General features: G+C 41.3%; 1 protein-coding gene across 1 annotated transcript in view; it reads right to left on the minus strand.

The window, feature by feature from the left end:
• FBN1 (fibrillin 1) overlaps positions 1 to 23,164 on the minus strand; it is a 780,541-nt gene that overhangs the window by 417,390 nt on the left and 339,987 nt on the right. The window contains exons 7-8 of the mRNA XM_069222499.1: positions 20,748 to 20,873; positions 1,046 to 1,171 (exon numbers count right to left, since the gene is read on the minus strand). Coding sequence (XP_069078600.1) covers positions 1,046 to 1,171; positions 20,748 to 20,873 — 252 coding nt within the window. The remainder of the gene's footprint in view (positions 1 to 1,045; positions 1,172 to 20,747; positions 20,874 to 23,164) is intronic.

Genomic DNA, 23,164 nt, shown 5'->3' on the forward strand with positions numbered 1-23,164 from the left:
ATTTGATAAAGACTGGTTGATACTAGCATTTAAAAATGTCGAGACATATTAAGATCTAGGGGGTAATTACGACCCTGTTGGTCCTAAAACAGCCAGGGCCGCGGTGGCTGTCGAACCGTCGCCAATGTGGCGGTCCACCTGTCTCATTATGACTGCAGCAGTAGCGTCATGGTCAGACCACCAGCACCATCAGATTATGAGTTTTCGATGGTCTGGCTGTGCCGGCAGTCCTAATCCGCTGCCCTGGGGATTATGAGTCTCTTCTCGGACAGCGATTATAGGGCGGTAGCAGTGCCATGTAAAGGCTGGTGGAGAAGGGGTACCCAGCACATGCGCTTGGTATGTGCTGTGCAGGGCCCCCCCTGGCCATCCCCATAATGATGTTCACTGTCCGCTTTACAGACAGTGAACATAGCAATGGGTGCTGGTGCACCCTACGCATTATAGCATTGCCGCTGGCTCTATTATGAGCCGGAGACAATGCTGTTGGCCGTTTCCCCTTTGGCCAGCGGGAAACTCTTAATGGGGCCCAAGAGAAGGCGGCCGCACCGGTGGCAACCTGCCCGTTGGGACTTCGGCGGACGGGCTTTTCCATCCGCTGAAGTCATAATGACCCCTCTACGCTCTTGTAATTGTGAAAGAATGTTTTCTGATCACAAACATTTAATTATTTTTGTTATTATTTTAATGAGCAAACAAATACGTATGTCATTTTCATATTTTAAGTTGGGTTTGACAGTGACTGTGAATTTAATTATACCAGACGTAAGGCACAGGGGCCTATTGACATTCTACATTTTGTAGTATGTTTAGTACTACTACAATAACATTACTACCATACTACAAAATACTACTCACAAACCCATGTGTGGTGCTCTCTTTTATGTGTGGAGTTACCACACCTTAAGACTGAATGGCATGGAACCCCGATGTATTTGCAAAGTACTGGTCAAGTTAGTTAATCTTTTAATCAAACTTAATAGTTACAGAAAATTCCATTACATTCAACAAAACATAAATTATTTAGAAGCATGTTTTGACTTGCCTATGCATCGAGAGCCGTCTGCCACAGTGTAGAAACCTAGAGGACATTTGCAATAGTAGCTGCCGACTGTGTTGACACATTCACCCGCTTCGCAAATTCCAGGAATGGTTTTGCATTCATCGATATCTGAAAAAAATGCCCTTAGTGAGTATGGCTGTTACTTTAACTGTAATTTAAAATATGAAGCGTGTATGTGCAGTGCATTCCATATTCATATATATATTCCACTGAGCATTTGCTCTGTTTCTGACTATAAAGTAATCAACCCAATTATTCCAAACCACATTTTTAATATTCTATTCTGTTATCTTGTTAACAGGAAAGCATCTTTATTACTACGTCATACATTCGGTATGATTTACAAAGGACATTTTCAGACTTATGAAAGACGTATATCTTTAAATCAGAGTAACATACACTTGAATAAGACACATTAGGTTTACAAAGCTATTGGGGCCAATGATCAAAATTGACTAACGTAGAAACATGTGTGTAACTCATGCACTCTGAAGAGAAAGAGTCATCACACCAGTGGGATCATTTAGAATAGAAATGGGAGGCAGAGACATTATGGTTGATAGGAATGTGGGAAAATAGGGGTGGAGGAAGAAAGGACACATTAAGGAAAACAAAAACAAGAGAAGAAAGGATTTCTGCAGTTACTTTAAAAATGTCTAAACTTCCATAAACCTACAATGGCAAATTTTATGTGTAATGATGAACTGCACAAGTCTAGGGCTAAGAAAACAGACACAGATGCCTTATTTAGTGAGTTTCATTCACTTTGGGATGACTGACTAATTTGTAAAACAATGAGTGCTGGGGCTAAAACTTTTGCCTAGAACCTACAGTTGGAGCTAATGAAGACCATAGTGCTGAATACTATGGCTGTACAGTCATGATTCCTCCTCATGGATCTCTAACCCATAACTAGACACTCGTCGCCCCTCAAACCCACTACTGCACATCGTTTTCTATGCATGCTATCTACATTTGTCACTGTTTTCATGACTTTCTCTTTCTCTTTCTTTCCTCTTTTTGTATTTTTTTGTCTGTCTTGTTCTGGTTCAAAGTCTGATGAGGGAAAATAAGTGCTGGTGCCCAAAAATAAGGGCTGCTGGGTCCCACCTGCAACCACAGGTTCAACTTACAGATACAGAACACAAGCGCACGGCTCTAGAAGATCACAAAAATGCCAGCACTAATAGCAGCAAGGACATTTTTGCCATCTTCAAAAATTAATTACACCTCCTATGGCCTCCAGCAACATCACCCCCTCACAAGACCTTTGCAAAAAGATCTTGGAATTCTTCTGTAACAAATTCACCTACATATACAGTAACGTTGACCATCAACTGGACCCTGGTCACCATCGCAACTAAACCTCCCATCATGGCTGATGAATAAACCCTCAACTCATGGCCTACCATCACTATTGGCAAAATTGCTGTTATCATGAAGATCATCCACTCGGGGCTCCAGCTGACCCTTGCCACCATTACACCTTCCCCAAAGCACTCCTACCAAACAGTGAACCCATCATCACTGTCTCCATCGACTCAGCCACATTCCTGGACACCTGGAAACATGACACCATCATCCCACTGCTCAAGAAACAGTCGGTTGAGCCAGCCACGCATTCCAACTACAGAACCTCCTCCCCTCTGCCTTACCAGGCAAAGGTCTTAGAGCAACTAAGCAACCAATGCCTGATGACCACTTTAGCAACCACCAACTCATCAACGCCACACAGTCAAGATTTAGGCCCAACCACAGTACAGAAACAACACTCACTGCTGCTACAGACAACATCCATTTGATTCTTGACAGAGCAGACAAAGCAGTCCTCATTCTTCTGGATCTCTCTGCCACAATTGACCCCATCGTCTCAAACCCCATCGTCATCAGGCAATTTGCATCCAAGGCTACAGTGTATTCTGGATCCGCTCCTTCTTAACGGATAGTACACAAACTGGCTGCCTGGCACCTTACTCCTCGGAAGCCCGCAACCTCATCCATGGAGTGCCTCAAGCTTCATCGCTCTGTCCCACCTTCCTCAATGCATACATAATCCCTCTGGTCAACATCATCTTCCCACAAAACATCAGCATCCTGTCCTTCGTAGATGGCATGTAACTCATACTCTCCCTCTCGGACAAGACCCCCAGCACACAAGAAACAAGGTCACCCCCCAAATGACCGAAGTTGCTAACTGGATGAAAGCTAACTGCCTCAAGATCAACACCGACAAGACAGAAGTAATTATCTTTGGCAAGAACACCTCACCATGGGACTCCAACTGATGGCAACCCTAACTCAGACACCCGTCAACCCCAGAAACCCACACTGGAAACTTCTGAACAATCATTGTGAGAAATCTAGACATGACTGCAGATGTCAGAGCTGTCACGGCATCCTGCCTCCACACCCTGAAGATGCTAAGGAAGATCTTTAAATGGTTTCCAAGCAACACTAGAAAAACTGTCACTCAAACATGGAATTTACTTATCTAATCCAAGGGATATCCATAAAACGCGTCAGTCACAAACAGTCCCTGATCACAGATCTGCAGAAGTGAGCATCAGGATTTAGCCATACTCTTAACTAGAGCAGTAAAGGTGGCACTCATATAGTCGGCTATATCCCTCAACCCCACTTCATCATGGCAAAAAGTAGCCGGAGTGGATTGAGGGATGCTAACAACCTTCTCAGAAACTTATTTTCCACTACCTGTAGACTTGAGCAGTCTGTGTAACCCCACACCTCAGCTCCAAATGAGGCAATTGAAAGACATTTGCTTTTAAAAATAGTCATCATTTCCTTAACTGGTTTATGTTTCAGTTACTTTGAAAACCTAAAAACTGCGTCAATGGCTCTTTGAAACTGCAAAATACAAACATTTATTAAAAATGTCCAATTAAAATCAACATCAATTGGGGTCCCCAGATAAGTAAAATTAGGAAACTTAACTATTTCTACAGCCTCCAAAACATTTTTTAAACTTTTTGATGACTTTGGACCACACTTCATCACAAATGATTTTGTTCTATTAATATTAATACCAAGATTTCCAATAAAAATATTAAAAGCGTCTAATAGGGATTGCAGGCCATTTGCTGTCCTTGAGATAAGGACAGCACAATCCACGTAGAGTAATACTGGTAGTGGCTGAGAATTGATAATAGGCGGGTCCTTCCCCATCTTACATAAAAAATCTTATAAGCCATAAATATAGAGCAGAAAGAGAAAAGGGGCCAACAGACACCCTTGTCTAACCCCCTTCAAAGAGGGGAATTCTTCAGTAAGATCATCCTCCTGGCTAAAACGCACCCGGGCAGTAGTGCAGGCATGAAGTCTACTGAGTAAGGAGATCAGGCCTTCATCAACTCCCATATCTGACATGACAGACCATAATTTATGTCAATCAACTGTGTTGAAAGCACAGGATAAGTACATAAAGGCTAGACGGAGACAGCCTTTTTTAGCCTCGTGTATTTCTGTTCTATCAGGGTTAAGTTGAGAGTCTGTTCAATTGTACCCAACCCCGGTCGAATCCCAAACTGGACCTTTGATAGGCTGTTGGTCTCCTTAGCCCAATATTCTAACGTACTCAATAGCACTCGTCCTAGAATCTTGACAGAACTATCTAGAAGAGAAATTGGGCAATAACACGGCGGATCTGCTCTTTTCCCCTTCTTAAAAATGCGCACAATTATCGCCTCACTCCAGGTGTCTACCAAGGAGCCCATCATAGCAGCCCTCAAAACATTGGTGAGAAGAGGTGCCCAAAATTCAGGCAATGCTTTATATATATATATCAGCTGGAATTCTATCTGGGCGAGGGGCTTTGTCAGAGAGGCAATTTTGAATAGCCTAAGATACCTTGCATACTTCCAGTGAATTATGAGGGCTATTATAAATGCATTCCCCCCAATAACAAACCTAGTTGGGTCCCTTTGAGAAGTATTAACTTCTGTTTTAAAATTTTTGGAAAAATGCTCCAACCAGACTTGCGGGGGAACGACAGTGTCTATTACCGAATTATCTTTCTCTGCAAGTGGGGTGGAATTAACCACCTTCCAAAAAGCCTTTGTATCTTTGCTACTACTGGCTAAAGACTCATGGGAGAGTGACATAAAGCCCAATGCTAGGTACAATGGAAGGACCAGTAGATTTCAAGACAAGAAAGAACCTAAATAGTTTTGGACCCTCCTATATTAAGGAATGGGCCCCTTGGGATAATTACTTCCGGGTTTGCTGCCGCCAGGTAGGTCTCGGCATGAGGTCTATACAGAGTAACTTGTGATGCTAGTTCCTCGGCTTGCATTATCCCTAAGGGCCCATTGCCTAATATAGGAGGGTCCAAACCTATTTAGGTTCTTTCTTAACTTCTCATTTAAGTTTTACATTCACTATCATATATTTCATGCACCTTACACTCACTTGAGTTCCTCAGTGAAGCCTAGGAGTTGCTTTTGGTCCTGAAGAAACGCCGACTGATTCATAGGGACAATATAGGCATGAAACATGTCGACCACTAATTATGGTTAAAGGATGGATTTTCCTTTCCTTACTTCTCTTTTTTCTTGTTAGAGTGGAGGAACATTATTTCTTTCATCACTCCCCTTGTTTTTAACTTTCACCTAGACCCCTGGCTAATAATAAACACACTGATGGTAGAGTCTAGAGCCAATTTTAATATCACTTCTCCACGTGTAGGTCTGAGTCTACTCCTACCTTTAACCACGACACACATCTAAAAAGATCTCTGGCAAAGAGCCCCACAGAGGGGCCCGCTGGACATCGCAGCACCAGCCCGACGAGGAGCAGGCCCTATGATGAAGCATGACACCCATTGGGTGTGTGAGAGCCCTGACCTCTACTTTTAGTAGTGCTTCCCCGACCTGTGGTCATCCCTTTGGAACAGTGTACCTTATTTATTTGCATAAAACCAAATGCATCTATATTACCAACAAGTAAAGGTCCAAACATCGATGTCTGCGGTTGAAATGTGTTATATTGTTTTAAAGTAAATGTTTATGTCATAGACCCCATTGACTATGTATGGCGCTAAATCTGTTGCTGCTTTGTTTTTTCCGCTGCTTCTACCACATTCAATCAGTCTGTGTGGTATGTGTCATTTTTCACTTTTATTTTGGCAGATTGATTCACCTGGTGCTAATTTGGAGCTATGCTATGCTTAAAGTGCAAGAGTGAGAAATTGGGTTGTTGATTCAGTGGGGTGTTAACCCTGCTCAAGCAACAGTGACAGTCCCTGTCAGGGGGAATCACTAAAGTCACTGAATTATTCTGGCCTTAACCTTCTGGTAGCTTGCCACAAAAGCAGTTAGGCTTCATTAAGAGGCAATGTGTAAAGTAATAAACAGTAATTAAGCGAAAATACAATAATAATCCCACACCAATTTTAAAAATAGACTACAATTTAATAAAATATTTAACACCAAAACTTTAAGAATCCAATCAGTAGAACTGGAGTTCTAGATTTTTAAACTTTGAGGTAAAAACTAGCAACTAAAATAACAAACCACCAACCTCAAAATCTAGTTGCTCGACAAGTTTAAAAATATGGCTAGCTGTGATGGAACATGGGTTGGATACAAGAAGTGGATTAGGCCCGGTCGGGGCTTACCTTCAGACTAAGAAGAAAGTTCAGCAAAAATGTCTTGCGAATGTAAAGTTCAGCAAGGTTGTAGAAGGGGAATAAGAAGGAGGCATCGTCCTCAGGGATCCATTGGACAAAGTCACAGTGAGGATTTCTACATTTCGACTGAATCTAGGCTTGGCTCTAGAATTAAGAGCTGATAAAGTACTTAGAACTGTTCCAGCTCTTCCTTTTTTATACAATTTTTCAGAACCTGGGTACCAATTGTTCATAGATTCTTTAATATGTGTTTTGTATGTACATGAATATTGCTCAACATATTTGTTTCTTTGAAATGCCAAACAATTGTTTGGTGTTTTTTAAAACTGTACATTGTTTATTTGTCCTCTGGCGTATAATGATCAGATGTACACATTGAAATGAACTTTTCTTGAAACTTTTTATAATTAAAATGTGGCAGCGGTAATTCAATTGCGCTTGCACACATTCGAAAAAGTAAATGTTGCATAAGTGGTATCCGCATTGGCATTGTTTCTGTGTCTTATATATATTGGCCTAGCCTTGCTGACTGATGGGCCTGCCCCCTTTCTAAAAGTGACATTTTTAAAATAGTAATGATAAATCCAACATTACCAGTAAAGAGGATTTATCATTACCATTCCAATTATATCAAACATGATGTAACTACTCCTTTCTGATTGGAAATTACAGCTTAAACATATCTTAAGGGATTCCCACTGCTGGCCTATGAGAGGAGTAGGCCTCACAGCAGAGAAAAACACCTTGGAGAGTTTTTCACTACCAGGACATATAAAAGTTAAACGTGCATGTCCCACCTTTTACTTACATAGCACCCTACCTTATGGGTCACCTAGGGCCTACCTTAGGGGTGACATATGTAATAAAAGGGGAGTTCAAGACTTGGCAAGACGTTTTAAGTGCCAAGTCAAAGTGGTAGTGAAACTGCACACACAGGCTATGCAATGGTAGGCCTGAGACAGGTTTGAAAGGCTACTTGTGTGGGTGGCACAACCAGCCCTGCAGGCCCACTAGTAGCATTTAATTTACCGGCCATGGGTATATGGTATACCACCTTACAAGGGACTTACAAGTTAATTAAATATACCAATTGTGAACACACTAATATCAACATGCTTAGGGGAGAAGCACATGCACTTTAGCACTGGCTAGCAGTCGTAAAGTGCTCAGAGTCCTAAGTCCAACAAATAGATACAGCAAAACGGGAGGAAAAAGGGAAAACGTCTGGTGGAAGACCACCCTAAGGCTGTCAGGTCTAACAAAGTGCTTGGTATTTCCTGGATGCAGCCTGGTTGAATGAACAATAAAGTGGTGTGAAGTCCTTTGTGTGAAGGCAAAGCACTTCTTATCAATTTGTAAGTGCAACTGTGCGAAGCTCTGCTCCCTAACCTGCCAGTGATGGACCATTCTGGCACACCTAATCCCTCTATTGGACGGCTGTCTGAGAAGAATAAACAAAGTTCTACTGCCAACTACACCCAATCATGTGACCCAGGAACAGGCAACAGCCACCAAATAGTTATGGCAAGAAAATGCCAACTTTCTAAAAGTGGTATTTTCAATATTGTAAGTTCACACTTGACTTGTCCATTAAAGAGGATCATAAGTTCGAATTTCTCAGATACCAAACATGAAATCCTTACCTGCTCCCAATCACTTCAGCACTTACTAAATGTAATAAGGCACCCCAATGCTACCCTGTGGGAGAGGCAGGCCTTACTCTAGTGAAAAACAAATTTGTAAAACCTAAAAGTACATGTCCAACCTTTAAATTACAAAGCACCCTGCCCTTTTGGGCTACCTAGGGCTTGTCTCAGGAGTGGCCTATATGTAATTAAAGGGTATTTTAAGGTTTGGCAAGGGATTTATTTTGTCAAGTTGAATTGGTAGTTTAAACATGCATTCAGGCAGCAATGACAGGCCAGGAACATGTTTTCAGGGGCTGCATATGTGGATGGAACAATAAGCTCTGCATGTCCACTAGTAACATTTAATTTACAAACCTTGGGTATATGGTATACTACTTTAATAGGGGCTTCTAAGTAAATTAAATATGTCACTCAAGTGTAAGTCAATTTTACTATGTTTTAGGGTATGAGCATAAGCACTTTAGAACTAGTTAGAAGTGGCAAAGTGCACTGAGGCTTAGGCAAGCAAAAACAAATACAGAAAAATAGGATGGTGAAAGAAAATAGTTTAGAGGAAAACCATACTAAGGCTGACAAGTCTAAAAGTGGGGCTATTCTGTAGCATGCATAAATCCCACTTGTTGCATCTTTATATATTTATTATGTACTTGCTTATTCTGTTCCTTGAATTCTTAGATCCTATCTTGATGCTATAACTCCTGTGTACCCATTCCTCACTTCCTAAGCTGTAGCACCACTATCATTTATTCTAGGATCCTTTTTTATGGGCAAGCGCCAAGTGCTCCGTCCATAAAGTAATCTTCCTTTGGGATTCAAACCACGCCCAGGTCACGTCAGTCTCTTTCATTGGTTCCTGGGCTTGCTCATTAAAATCTGCTTGCTTTCATTTGTGAAAGGCATGCATTCGTCATGCCTTTTCCAGGGTTTAGCCCGCCTACCCAGCACCTGTAAACTACTAGAAACATACGAAGCTCAATGTTTTGAGTCTGGTTTCTGGACTACTTTATCTGTTAATTTTCCCCGCAGCGCGATCGAGCTGGGGTTTACGTAGCACGATCGCGCTCGGTTTTTTCATTTTCAATTTCAGCACGATTGCGCTGCATTTTACATAGCGCGATCACGCTATGTTTTTTTTCTTTTAATTTGTGTGACAAGAAAAGTTAGGCTTGGAGTTTACAATGCAAATAGCTCCAACTCGAGCAAATTCGAGCCCCGTTGCATTGAAAATGCTTGTTTACTTTCTTATCATCCCTTACTTAGATTTTTGCCATTTTTTCCCTCATGTGTTTGTGTTATTTTCTCATTTAGTTAGGTTGATCAGCCCACTGTTTCTCTATTCTTAGCCATTCTCTATTCCCTGTTTGTGGAACTCAATCCTGACTTTGTTTGCCTCATTTTTGTATTGCTACGTTTGTCTAATTCCTGTGTCCAAGAATCCAGTCCTCTCCTTCTTAAGCATGTTTTCTGGTCTTTGTTTTTCTTTTCTCATTTCCCTTGCCCTGGTCTCAGTTTCTCTTTTCCCATTTCTTTCACATCTGCCTTTCAGGCAAAGGAGGTAGATATATATAATACCTTCACCACAAATCTAGCACAAGTTTATTTGACGTCTACAGATGTTAGTATGGATTGTTTTCTCACTGTGGCTTCCCCAGGTCAGACGGATGCACCCTTTCTTCCTGACCCAGTAGTTCTTTTTTCTTTCTCCACCTTAGGTACAGATCAAGTTAAGGATTTACTATTATCTATCAGATCCGCCTCACCTTTAGACCCTTGACATCCCAAGATCTTGCAGCTGATCCCCACAACAGTAGCCTGCAATTTAACCAGCATATTTATTGGTATGTTTAGTCAAGGTTACTTTCCGAAAGTCTGGAAAGTAGCCTCTATTCTACCTCTGTTAAAAAAAAAAATCTTAGTTCTCTGGACCCAAATAACTACAGGCCCAACTCTTGCATTCCCTTTCCCACCAAGATTGTGGAGAAGTAAAAAAAACGTACTCTCTTTCTTGAAACAAATAAACTTCTGGACCATACACAATTTGGTCTCTGGGGTCAACACCGTACTGAATCTGCTCTGATAGTGGCCTCAGAGTAACTGAGAGCTATTCTGAACAGGGACACTAGTGCAGCATTGATTTTATTAGACCTCTCAGCCGCATTTGATATGGTTAATCATTGAGTATTGATTGACGGTCTTAACTTCTGCTCTAGCTCTGCTCAAATCCTTTCTATCCAAGAGAGAGCAATCTGCTGCTATGGATGGATACACCACCAGTTCTTTTTCCCTTCCTTGTGGGGTGCCTCAGGGCTCGTCTTTGATCCCAACCCTTACCAATTTGTATGTTATTCTCTTGACTAATCTCATCAATAAATGTAGGTTCTCTGTGGTAACCTATGCAGAAGATACTCAGATCGTTTCCGTGTCCGGAAACCAGAAAGTCACAGCTGCTAACTTTTGCAGCTCTACAGGGGCGTCTCCCTGCTATGGCGGAGGAGAGTCGCCCCCCACCGCCAGCAGCAGCAGGCACTGCAAACCTTTAGAAATAAAACAATATTAAATAGTGTTTATTATTGTTTTATTTTTAAAGGGGTGGGGCCATGGGGGTGAAGAGCAGTGCACTCCCCTCAGTGCACATGTATGTTTGGCCAGCAGTCTTGGGCCGGCTAAACACACATGCACAGAAGACTCTCTCCCACACAGCACTGTGTTGCCGAGTTGGCGAGGGCAGGCCCAGGCTCCCAGTATGCAATGGAATGCCCAGCCAGGGCACTCCAGCCAATCATAATGCTGCTCTGAGCAGCATCATGATTGGCGCAGGGAAGGCTGGCAGCCTGTACCTGGAGTACAGTGGCAGTGCAGCGGCGACTTTAAGGTAAGTTTATTTTTTTATATATATTTTTATTTATTTTTGTTTTGCTCCCCCCGCCCCGCCACTTTGCCCATTAGCCAGCCGCAACTGAAGCTGTATGCAGCATATCAGCCACTGGATGCCCAAGAATTTCCTAAAAATGAATTCCAATACAATGGAAATTCTCTTATTAGGCAATCGTCCTTTCTTCTGGTCTCCAGACTAGTGGCCGTCAGAATTGGTAGACCTACCAGCCTCTGTCCCCAAAGTTAAAAACCTTGGGATTGTGTTTGACAACAAATTGTCTTTTGACAAACAGATAAACACAGTTACCTCTTCATCTTTCTAAATTTCAAAGATCTTAAGAAAGGTCCTTCCTTTTATTCCTTTTGATCTAAGGAAACTAGTGGTTACCAACCTAATTCTTTCAAAGATGGACTATTGTAATGCCCTGTACATTAAGATGCAGAGGAGTCTGCTGAACAAATTACAGGTCGTATAGAATGCCGCAGCACGTATGCTTATGGAGATCCCTAAGCATAAATCTGCCATTTCAGGGCCTTGTCCAGCTTCACTGGCTCCTGGTTCACAAACGCATTGACTTCAAGGCTGTGTGTATCACGTTCAAAGCCCTACATGGAATAGGTCCAGATTAACTAAAGAAAAAGTTTATCTGGTATGTCCCATGTAGGTCCCTGCTGTCCTACCCATGTCTCAATTTAACCATTCCAAAACTCAAAAGAGCCCACTGCGGTGGAAAACGTTTTATCTATGGTACTGCTAAGCACTGGAACAGTGCCTTTACAGTTGAATAAATGCACCTGTCATCTTTTAGGAAAAGCCTCAAGACTTGGCTTTTTAATCTCTCAGTCAGACTTCTCTTTCTTCTTTTTTCCTTCTTTCCTCTCTGTTCAAATTGGCAGCGCCAAAACACCTACGGGCATAGTCATGCTTTATGGAATTTATTTTCATTTAATTTCACTCTCTGCTGTTGTGTTCAAATCTTTGTTGTTATTACTAGAGGGGGCCAGTGACTTTCGAGGCTTGCTACATTGTTCATTCACTATGCGCCCTTCTTCTAGAAGAGCTGCTAGATATCTTCCAAGATACCATGAGAATAAGAGATCTTTGCCTTTAAAATTATCCCTTTGTTTACAGATCTTTTCCTACAGAGCATGCTTTCCTGTTGCCCTTCCATTTGTATTGTTTATGGTATATGTGTAGTTTCCTTAGTTTTGCCACCTACAAGCATTGCCCAGTCAATTCTGCCTAATATTTAGATTCCAGCTCACTCAAACATGATCAAGTATTTTCCAGGTTTTAGGAGCTCTCTTGGATATGCTAAACCCCCTCTAACAAATACCTTTATTACTTATTGAATTCCTGGTCTCAGCAAAACGTTTCTGATGCAGTGTAGTGCAGTAGCAAAGTCATACAAAATAGGGAGGGCTTCCACTCTCCATTACCAGTTCTTCATTATTGCTATTTTCATAATTAACCATAAAATGACAGAGACAACCAGTATCACTGACCATAATAAATCCACAACTATTCCACTGACATAGGATCACATTGACGTCCATTATTCCTGACTTAATGATGACATACAATAACCAGGAAATTCCTTAATGGGAGTCCTGTATGGCCGAGCCACGTTGTGCTATACTCGCTGATAACAACAGTTATGGTCAAAGCTGCCCTCCCACCTGGGTCCCACTGAGAGTCAGCTTTAGAGAGGTGAGAACGAACATATGGCGGGCACTGCAGAGTTCCTTTGTGTCTAGCAGTTTTCTAGGCAACAATAAAATGTCAAGATAACTCTGGCAATTAATGTTCCTGCTGGAGAGAGATCAGAGTTCTGGCTAGTGGCGGTTTTGACTCATCTTTAAGTAGCGCCAAGGGTTAATATGCCTGCTGCACAGAAAGTGCACCATACAACTCACATACCTGTATTTGATGTGGACAGCTCAGTGGGCTACTACTTTTATCACAGTCATCCTTTTGTTATTTGCAGTTCATCAGTTACAATTCTAATATAGCACAGTAACCTATGAACTGTCATAAAAAAGCTGCATAGAAAGTGCATGGTATACGTTAGGATGTTATGATTTTCCCCAAACCTTTATTTTCCTAATATTGCTAAAGAAAGTGGTTTTTTGGGTAGAAATACGTTGAGACTAGTAAAGCCAACAACAACCACTGTGATACATTTCATATCCTCAGTTTCTACTTCGCAAGATCAAACATTCTTAAAATATACTGCCTACTAATACATGGGATTCATACGCCTAGTAATTCTCATTGTCTTATATAACATTTCCTATAGACTGATTTACACATTTGATTCATTGTCTCTGTATAATTTGTGTGTGATGTAAAGTTCATGGGCACCTTAATCTGTTACGAATAGCACCATAAAACAAATTAAATTAGTGTGAGAGGGGCTAAGGGGAGATGAGGGGCACTGTTGGAAGGTGAGGGAATTATTGGAGGAGGTCATTCGGGGGGGCAGAGGTTTGCCAAAAAAAGATTGTCACACTGAGCCCCAGCAGCACTAACCCTGGCCCCAGTCCAGCTCTCCATTCTGCACCCAACCAAAGATATCGGTATATTTGAAAATTTTATGAAAGACTGGTGATGTGCATCAAAGTCCAAGTGTGTGTGCGGAAGACATATTAAGATGTAAATAGAAATCGAATGCACTATACACAGTTTACGGATATTTCCCTCTGTCCTACGTGACTATCTGCTTCTTCCTCTAGGGTAGTTTTCATCAGACTTAGAGTTGACACCCCTGAGAATTGATTCCCATTCCAGTGTCAGCCTAGGTCTGGGGATACCCACCACGAAATGTGAATTAGCATCGATTTCAGCCTTGACAAACTTGTACAGGTCCCCTTTCCACTTTATGAGGTGCATGGCAAACCTTCAATTCATATTAATTTGACATTTAGCGAGAGCCAAAACAAGCCCACAAACTGGGTGCTGGATCTAGTGGCTTTGGGCATCTGCAGAAGTCCCAGCAAGCACATCTTAGGTGTCATCAGGTATTCTTTGCCAGCTCACACTGTGAAACAACTGGTAACATCATCCCACCACCTTTTCAAGACACGCATGACAAAAGAGTGAACTGAGCTACTCGTATGTATTCTCACATTGAAATGGAAATGCTTATAGCACACTGCCTTATTCTCTTTGAAGTGGATAGTACGAGGTGCATTGCCCATCTTTACATAGCAATATTAAGAGAAATAATAGCATGGCACATATAAACTAGCTGCTTACTAGAAAGTCTGAGTGTAGCAAAGTCGCCATTTCTGCATGGTAAATCTGATTTTTTTGCCTTTCTGGACCCTATTTTGTTACAATCAGGCATGTGTGGACTGTGCCATTCAGTGCCACAGTGAATGTGGTCTGGCCTGGAAATGTTACTATTTATGGGGAAGAAAATGTACTCCATAAATCGAAGTGTGCTCCCACATATATGACAGAATACATTGCTGTCAGGAGCACCACTGTCTTTTGGCTTACCTACAATTTAAAAGCAGTACTGCAACACATGAAAAGGAAAAGTGCCTTTGTCGTGTAGAAATGTAGAAAAACAATATTTATATGTTAGCATGGCATTATGGATAGTGTCTTGTTAGGACCATGGGGCCGGGTTCATAATATATAGCACTGAATCAGCACAGTAAATGGCTTTTGTCATTTTACAGCTCGGCACGGATGAAGTGTCAATCCTATACTTAAAGATTTTGCTGTACAAATGGGAAAGTTTTTGTCCCTATCTAGCTCTGCGTGGATAGCACTGTGCTGATCCTATGCTTAAAAACTTTACTAGATAAACATTTGAGGTGAGCTAATCTAGAGTGTCTCAGGTGTTGCAGGGTGCTCCTTACTGGAGCTGCTCTACACCTAAACTTGGGAAATACCCAGAGTTCTCTTTTCTTTTTTGCATAATTTATGTGTGACTCTAACCCTGAAAGGGCTTTGTTTTGACTTATACTGGACGCTTTCTTGTGTCTCGACAAAGCTAAACCTCTATGAAGAACTCGAATGAGCGCGAAACAGCTTTCAGGTACTTAGACACTGCGAGAGCATACTATTGAAAGTGTGCCATATATATATAATAATCACCAAGAACGAAATTATTTCAATTATTCGTATCAAACTTCAGTAGAGAATGTACTGGCAAAATGGTTAAAAGTTATTTTTCACTGAGTTTTAAGCATCTAATTTTGAACTAGATTCAATTTTATAAAAGTGTACTTAAAAATGTACTTCAGATGGTCTTAGAACAAAGTTCTGTCAGTAATGTAAGCAATAGAGGCCAAATACATGTTCCTGACTATAGTTAATGACCATGTTCTTTACATAACAACATCCAGGTCTCTGGATCCACCTGTGTTGTCTATGACTGGCCTCTTAACAGGGATTAGCCATCTAGCAAAAAAAGCATTTAGATTGGATGGTAAAAAACTGGGTGTGGAGACAAACTATCTGAACCATGAAACAATCTAGGCAGCTTTGAAATCCACGTTTGTTTGGCTCAGAGTTTTGGTGCCAAAACCAACAACTTCAGCGGGAGCCCATAATTCGACCTTACCATGCTGGAGGCCTTTGACTTCTAAAAAGTGGATTAATTTAGAAGGTAAACACATTAATTGCCTGGAGTATCCAACCTCCACTTCACCACTTTAAGAACTAAGGGGGTGATTCTGACCGCGGCGGACGGCGGTCGCCGCCCGCCAAGCGGTTCCCGCCGAAAGACCGCTCCGCGGTCAAAAGACCGCGGCGGTCATTCTGGCTTTCCCACTGGGCTGGCGGGCGACCGCCGAAAGTCCGCCCGCCAGCCCAGCGGGAAACACCCTTCCCACGAGGAAGCCGGCTCAGAATGGAGCCGGCGGAGTGGGAAGGTGCGACGAGTGCAGTTGCACCCGTCGCGAATTTCAGTGTCTGCAAAGCAGACACTGAAATTCTTTGTGGGGCCCTGTTACGGGGGCCCCTGCAGTGCCCATGCCATTGGCATGGGCACTGCAGGGGCCCCCAGGGGCCCCACGACACCCCATACCGCCATCCTGTTCATGGCGGGTGAACCGCCAGGAACAGGATGGCGGTATGGGCTGTCAGAATCCCTGCGCCGCCATGGCGGATTCCCATGGGCAGCGGAAAGTCGGCGGTACACCGCCGGCTTTCCGCTTCTGGCCGCGGCTGTACCGCCGCGGTCAGAATGCCCGGCGGAGCACCGCCAGCCTGTTGGCAGTGCTACCGCCAACCTCCGCCATGGCGGTAATTACCGCCAGGGTCAGAATAACCCCCTAAGTACCAGTCAACCACAAAATTATATGTTTAAATGGCACTTTACTTATAACTAGGATTTTTTTACTTTAAAAAATCATATATTCAGTTTCCCTTCCTCTATGTAATTGTTTTGTGTCTTTTACTCTCTATAATTATCATAGCTTATTATGCCAACAAGCCATCTACATTTATCTGCCAGATCAAGGCTTCTGTTTTCCTGATAGCTAAAGAAGAGGTCAGGTGGTTGCAACCCTGTATCAGCCCTTTCCAGCAAAATTCATGTGGAAGGTTTAAGCAGCCTCCCAATTATTTTCTTCCCAGGTACAGCAAGAACCTTTTTCAAATATGTTTTTCATCTTCAAATCTTGGACTAGGAGAAAACTGATTTTACAGTAATATTTAAGGAAAGATCCAACCCCTGCATTTGTTGAGAAAAATCTAACATGAAGTGTTTTTTATCTAACACTACTACAATATAATGGTTATGCTTTCAGGCTCTCTGAACCTTGCATAAACCTATGAGTGAAATTAGAAAAATTATAAATGGCAAACGCCTTCCTCCAAATATTGTTCTCATCCACAAAAACCATAATATTATTCGTAAGTAACTTTAATTATTTTAAGTAACTTTAAAAACATAAGATAGGATGAGATGATTAAAATTGTACTTGCCCTGCAAACAGTCAATTTTCCCATTTGGTGGAATGCAATGATGTGACAAGTTATGGTAGCTTTCTCAGTATATCAGAGTCAGCCAATATGACTATACCAGACATTATGTCAAGTTAAGGTTTGTATTCTAGGAAGGTTCTGGTTACAGGTCGGTTCTGATTATAAAAAGGCAGTTTTTGTGGCATTACTCTCTTTCTATGCAGTTTTTTATGAAGTATCTTGTGAATTGCTTTGGCAAATTTACTTGCAAGCATTCATTTGATTTCACAAAAGGTCCCTGACCATGTAGTAAGATAGTTATTGGAGTCCAGTGCCAAAGTTTCCAACTAAAGATCAAGAATATTGCCTCCATTATATTATTCTTCACTTGAGCATAAGGTTTCCAGACCTACTTCTGTAAACTGTGAATGCCTGAAAAGTCATACATCTTTACGCTTGTAAGGTCATAGGCCTGCACTTGCACTTTGTGGCTGTCTTTTTTTTGTCCGTGCCCTCAATTTATTTATTTATTATTTGTTTATTTATGTATTCAAATGTTCCCATAATGGTTCTACGATGATGTATCTTTCTTAACATTAGCATGCATTTAACACATTATTATATCACATCATTGAGAAATGCTAAGCATTTCACACTAGTTTAGCAAACTGTTTATAATCTTGGTCCACTTTTATTTCAAGCTGAAAATAGTTTGAGGGCGAATTTTATTTTGAAATCAAACGCTGTGGGTGAAAACTTTGCAAGCAATTCAACAATCTATGCCAGTTTTCTTTAACTTGCAATTGTTTTAGGAAATTGTTTGCTTTTAATAGAAAACAACCACTTTTGCTTCCATTGTTAAGCCTCTATTTGCCAGTAATAAAGGTGCATAAAGGTGAATAAAGGGAAGAATATATAGCTACAAATTGGTAAATGTTGCAAACATATCTACAGATTTTCATATTAAACCACTCTCAACAATGCAAGCTGTGCTTATAGCTCATTGACGTTCCTAAAAGAACTCCCCGTATTTAAAGTTGAGCCATAGTTACAGTTTTAAACAACTCACACATGAATGACTGGAGTGGACAGACCTTTTTTACATTCCATGTGACACTGTAAACTGGCATTCAAGGAGTTTGTGCTTCAGGAGGCTTGGTCTATCTGCCCAATGTATACAAACCACATCAGGATTTGTTGTCCATGACCTCAAACAATATGTCCTCGGTGTCAGATGGTAGTAATTTAACATCCCTAAATATTATTTAGCTATGTGAGTGGGTCAGTGAAAACTGCTGACCCAATTTTGTTCATAAATGTGGAAACAAAACATCAGAATCATATTAGCTCAGAGTATTAGGCAAATTGTTAAGGACCAAAAAGAACAGCGGTAACACCTCAGAGCTCCTAGACAGTATGAATATCTCAAATAAAAATGTGTGTTCCACATCAGTTGTGTTAACAGATGTTGAAATGGCTTTGAATTAGAATGTACTTTTCTTTTTGCTGTGCCCATCTCTTTAGATTTTCTGAAGTGTTGTCATTTAATTAAATAGCTATACTCAAACATAAATGCCCGTATTTATACTTTTTTTGCGCCGCATTTGCGTCGTTTTTTGACGCAAAAATGGCGCAAACTTGCAAAATGCCATTGTATTTTGTAGGTTTGCGCCATTTTGCGTCAAAAAGCGGCGCAAATGCGGCGCTAAAAAAAGTATAAATACGGGCCAAAGTTTTATACCATTAAGCATGGGCTAATTACATCTTTAGTCAGTACTGGGGGAAAACCTGTTTCCTTTCTCTTTTGATTTTGGCATTTATTTAGGGTCATTAAGTCAAGTGATATATATATATCAGACCGGGAACTTCAAGCTGATAGCCCAGAGATGAAGAAATCATACTACTTACATGTACATTGATAACATGTTGATTTCCATTACTAGTCTTCGTACAACTACTTTAGAAATACTCTAGAACTTCTGAAGGCCATTAATCAAAATGGATTTTTGTCACAATACAAAACTAGTGTCAGTAAAATAACTTACTGTCCAGATATTGCCTTAGCAGTAGCATGTCTAGACTCTGGACCTCTAGGAGGCAATGAAAAATAATTGGATTTGGATAAAACACTAAACAAATGAAGCAAAGTACAAAACTGATGTCAGTAAAATAATGTGAATTTCCAGGAAGTGTCCTAAAAACATGCTTGGTCTATGGATCTTTAAAGCGGCAATAAAAATATCTGGATTAAAATTACAATCAACTGGAAAAAGGTAATGAATACCACTCCAATATTAATACTGTATTATGAGAATATTTTTTGAAAAGGAGTAAGATACAACATGATATTGTGCAGTAAGCAGTGTTTGAATATGCCTATGATTAAGGAAGTCAAGATGTGAGGGGCAAAAACCTAATTTCATGACAGGAAGTGAACTTGCATCTGAGAGTCAGGCAGATCAGTGGTGGCAAATGCTCTGGATGAGTTCAGCACACATAAAAGCACTGACAATGCATGTATCTTGCATCTAATGCAGGCCATCTACTAACTCCAGCTGTACTAGATTATATATCATTACTTGGATGGGATTCAACTGAAGTAAGTCCACAACTTTCTTTGACATAGTTCTTCATCTGAAGGATCAATGCCATTTCCATTAGTTTAGAAACACATTTGGTTGGAAATCTGATGGATCAATGGCTGCTTTTTAAGATTTTTCTAATAAATGACAATGCACGACCTGTGCCTATTATATAATAGTTAATGCCATAATTTTTGTATACTGCGCACTGTAATCTTCATTATGACTGTCCCATAAAATGGCCCAGGTTTCCCTCCCCCAGAGTGTCTGATAACTATTTATCAATAACTCCTTGTTGGGTAAAGCATGGCACTTACAAGACGAATCCTGAGAGTCTCCTTAAAATTTCAGAATTTCTGGGAAAACCAGTATTTCTAGATCTGTTTCCCCCCAACAATTCCTCATTTCCCCAGATATTCAAAGGTATAATAAACACTGCATATTGCATTGCTCCGATGTGGCTGGTAACTATTGTTACTGGCCCCTTTATAATTAAAAGGTCCCTCGTACTAAGGGCTGATGCATCCATCTGACTGCCTCAATGTTCAGTTATTTATACGTGATGATGACTCTTATATTACTTATAAGTCACTTGTATCAAATCAAAAAATTAGAAGTAGATATTTGAATCACTATCATAGTGCGTTCAAAAAGACACCTAAATATGTATATATATTTGCCATTAAGTGTGAGATGTAAGAAAAACAGTGGTGCATATAAACAAACATAAACCATTCAATAAAAAAGCTTCAAAGAAAAACATATGTTAAAATGTAATCTATCACATATAATTCTGTTCTATGCAATTTTAAAGTGAAAGAAAAAGGTACAGACACCACGGAAAAATATAAAATTCACAACATGAAAAATATTACCCATTGCACCCACAGCTAAAACAATGGACAAGTCGTAAGGTATTTATATAGACAACTGAAGGGTGGCATTCACAAAAAGTTGACTATCTCAAAATAGTTCACATAGATGAACAGTGGGTTTTGAAAGGTCTTACCGTCGCATTTTTGTGAAACTTCATTAAACTTGTGTCCAGCTGGGCATTTGCACTCAAAGGATCCGACAGTATTAATGCAATTTCCTCCTTGACACATCCCTGGGATGGCTTGGCACTCATCCACATCTGTCATAATTAAAAAATGCAATAACAGTCACATCTGAAACATTCCTTTGACGAATTAAAGGAAACTAGATTTCCTCACGTAAAAAGTCACATAATATTTGATTTTTAAACATGATCCGCAGATTATACCACAATGTCTTTCTTTCCATTATGATCCATTATATAGTTCAAAATTGCATGTTAACGCTTAGATTAGTAATAATTTGTTATGTATATTCACTCTATTGTACCACTGCTTTGTATCACTGTCAGACAATGCAATAGCAGTGATTGTACACACTGACTTTATTTTACACATACCCATGAAATAACTGCATTGGTGTTACAAAATGATGTAACAATTTCACAATGTGCAGATAATTTGTCTGTCACATCTCTTCACTTAAATAGTGTCCTTAGTGTACATGACTGACGTGAATGAATTATGTTTGAGCGTATCACCTAAAGGTGGACACCAACATCCTGTGGACAATAAACCTATGATAACATAACTGTAACTTGTCCAAGTCAATACAGTTGAGAAGAAAAGCTCCTGAATGTGAGGCTTTCTGATGGTCCAATAAAAGCTTCAGTGTGGGGGAAGTTCTTTTGCTAGATTATGCTACCTCTGTTCCTAAAACTACATAACAAATGTGAGTGACTGCATGGCAGAGGTCTTTAACCCCTAGGGCGGCCAGGACGAGCTGGTCTCGTTGAGGACGAGACCAGCTCGTACTGCTATGGGCCCCCGGGGAGCGCTAGAGCTCCCCCAGATGGCCAAGCACCCCCTCCCCTGGGTAGAGATGGAAGGGGAATCGCTTACCCTTCCACCCCCCCTGACCCCACGCGACCTCATTAGAGGCCTTCCCCCCGGCGCTAGAAGCATTTCTCCTCCGATCACGTGGAGGGGGCAGAGAAGCATGAAAGGAGAGGAAAGGCCTTTCCTCTCCTTTCATGTCTCGATGAGCATTTCTGCTGCCCGATCGCGATGCGATCGGGCAGCAGAAATGCCACTAGACACCAGGGAATTTGTCTTTATTTTATTTATGAAATAAGGGCAGCGGCCCATTGGGCAAAGGCTGCTTCCCAGGGGAGCAATTTATTTCTTGGCTATTTCTGCCCTCCTAGGGGGGGGGGCAGAAATCCACTAGACACCAGGGATAATTTTATTAATTGTTTTTTTTACTTTTTTATGTTTGGGGAGCGATCCCTTAGGCAAGGGTCGCTCCCGGGGGTGGCAAATTATTATTAGGCCATTTCTTACCCTCCCGGGGGCAGATCGGCCTTGCGATCTTCCCCCAAGAGGGGCAGAAACCACTAGACACCAGGGATTTTTTTTCTCCTACTTGCGCATAAGAGGAGCGGCCCCTCGGGCAGGGGCCGCTCCCCAGGGGGGCAAATTATTTGTATGCCATGGGGACAGAAAACCACTAGACACCAGGGATACATTTCTTTGTTTATTTTTATTTTTTCATGTTTGGGGAGCGACCCCTTAAGCAAGGGTCGCTCCCGGGAGGGCAAATTATTTTTAGGCCATTTCTGTATAATATTCTGTTCAATATAATTAGGCCGATCTTCCCCCAGTTAGGGCAGAAACCACTAGACACCAGGGATTATTTATTTTATTCATACTTGCGCATAAGGGGAGCGGCCACTTGGGAAAGGGCCGCTCCCCAGGGGGGCAAATGATTTTTAGGCCATATCTGTCCCCCCTGCGGGCAGATCGGCCTAAAATATTATTAGGCCGATCTGCCCACGGGGGGCAGAAAACCACTAGTCACCAGGGATAATTTCTTTTTTTGTTTATTTTTATTTTTTTATGTTTGGGGAGCGACCCTTTAGGTAAGGGCCGCTCCCCAGGGGAGACAAAATATTTTTAGGCCTTTTCTTCCCCCCCCGAGGCAGATCGGCCTAAGATAGCTAGGCGGATCTGCCCCTGGGGGGGCAGAAATCTCTAGACACCAGGGATATATATATTTTTTTATTTACTTTATTTTTTTATGTATGGGGCGACCCCTTAGACAAGGGTCGCTCCCTTGGGGGGCAAATTGTATTTAGGCCAATTCTGCAGGGATTCACAAAATTCCTACCATCCAGCATTGTCTCATCTATACTGATAACATTTCTGCAGCACTTTTCAGCCTAAAAATGTTTCTTTTCCAACTACCCTTTAGTACCCAGTTTGGTTCCCCCTCAATTTCAACGTGTTTTTGGCTGTTCCCTGTCACAAACACTTGGCCCACCTACACAAGTGAGGTATCATTTTTACCGGGAGACTGAGGGGAATGTTGGGTGGTAGGAAAGTTGTCCCG

Source organism: Pleurodeles waltl, chromosome 3_1 (assembly GCF_031143425.1).
Source record: "Pleurodeles waltl isolate 20211129_DDA chromosome 3_1, aPleWal1.hap1.20221129, whole genome shotgun sequence".
Classification (NCBI taxonomy): domain Eukaryota; kingdom Metazoa; phylum Chordata; class Amphibia; order Caudata; family Salamandridae; genus Pleurodeles; species Pleurodeles waltl.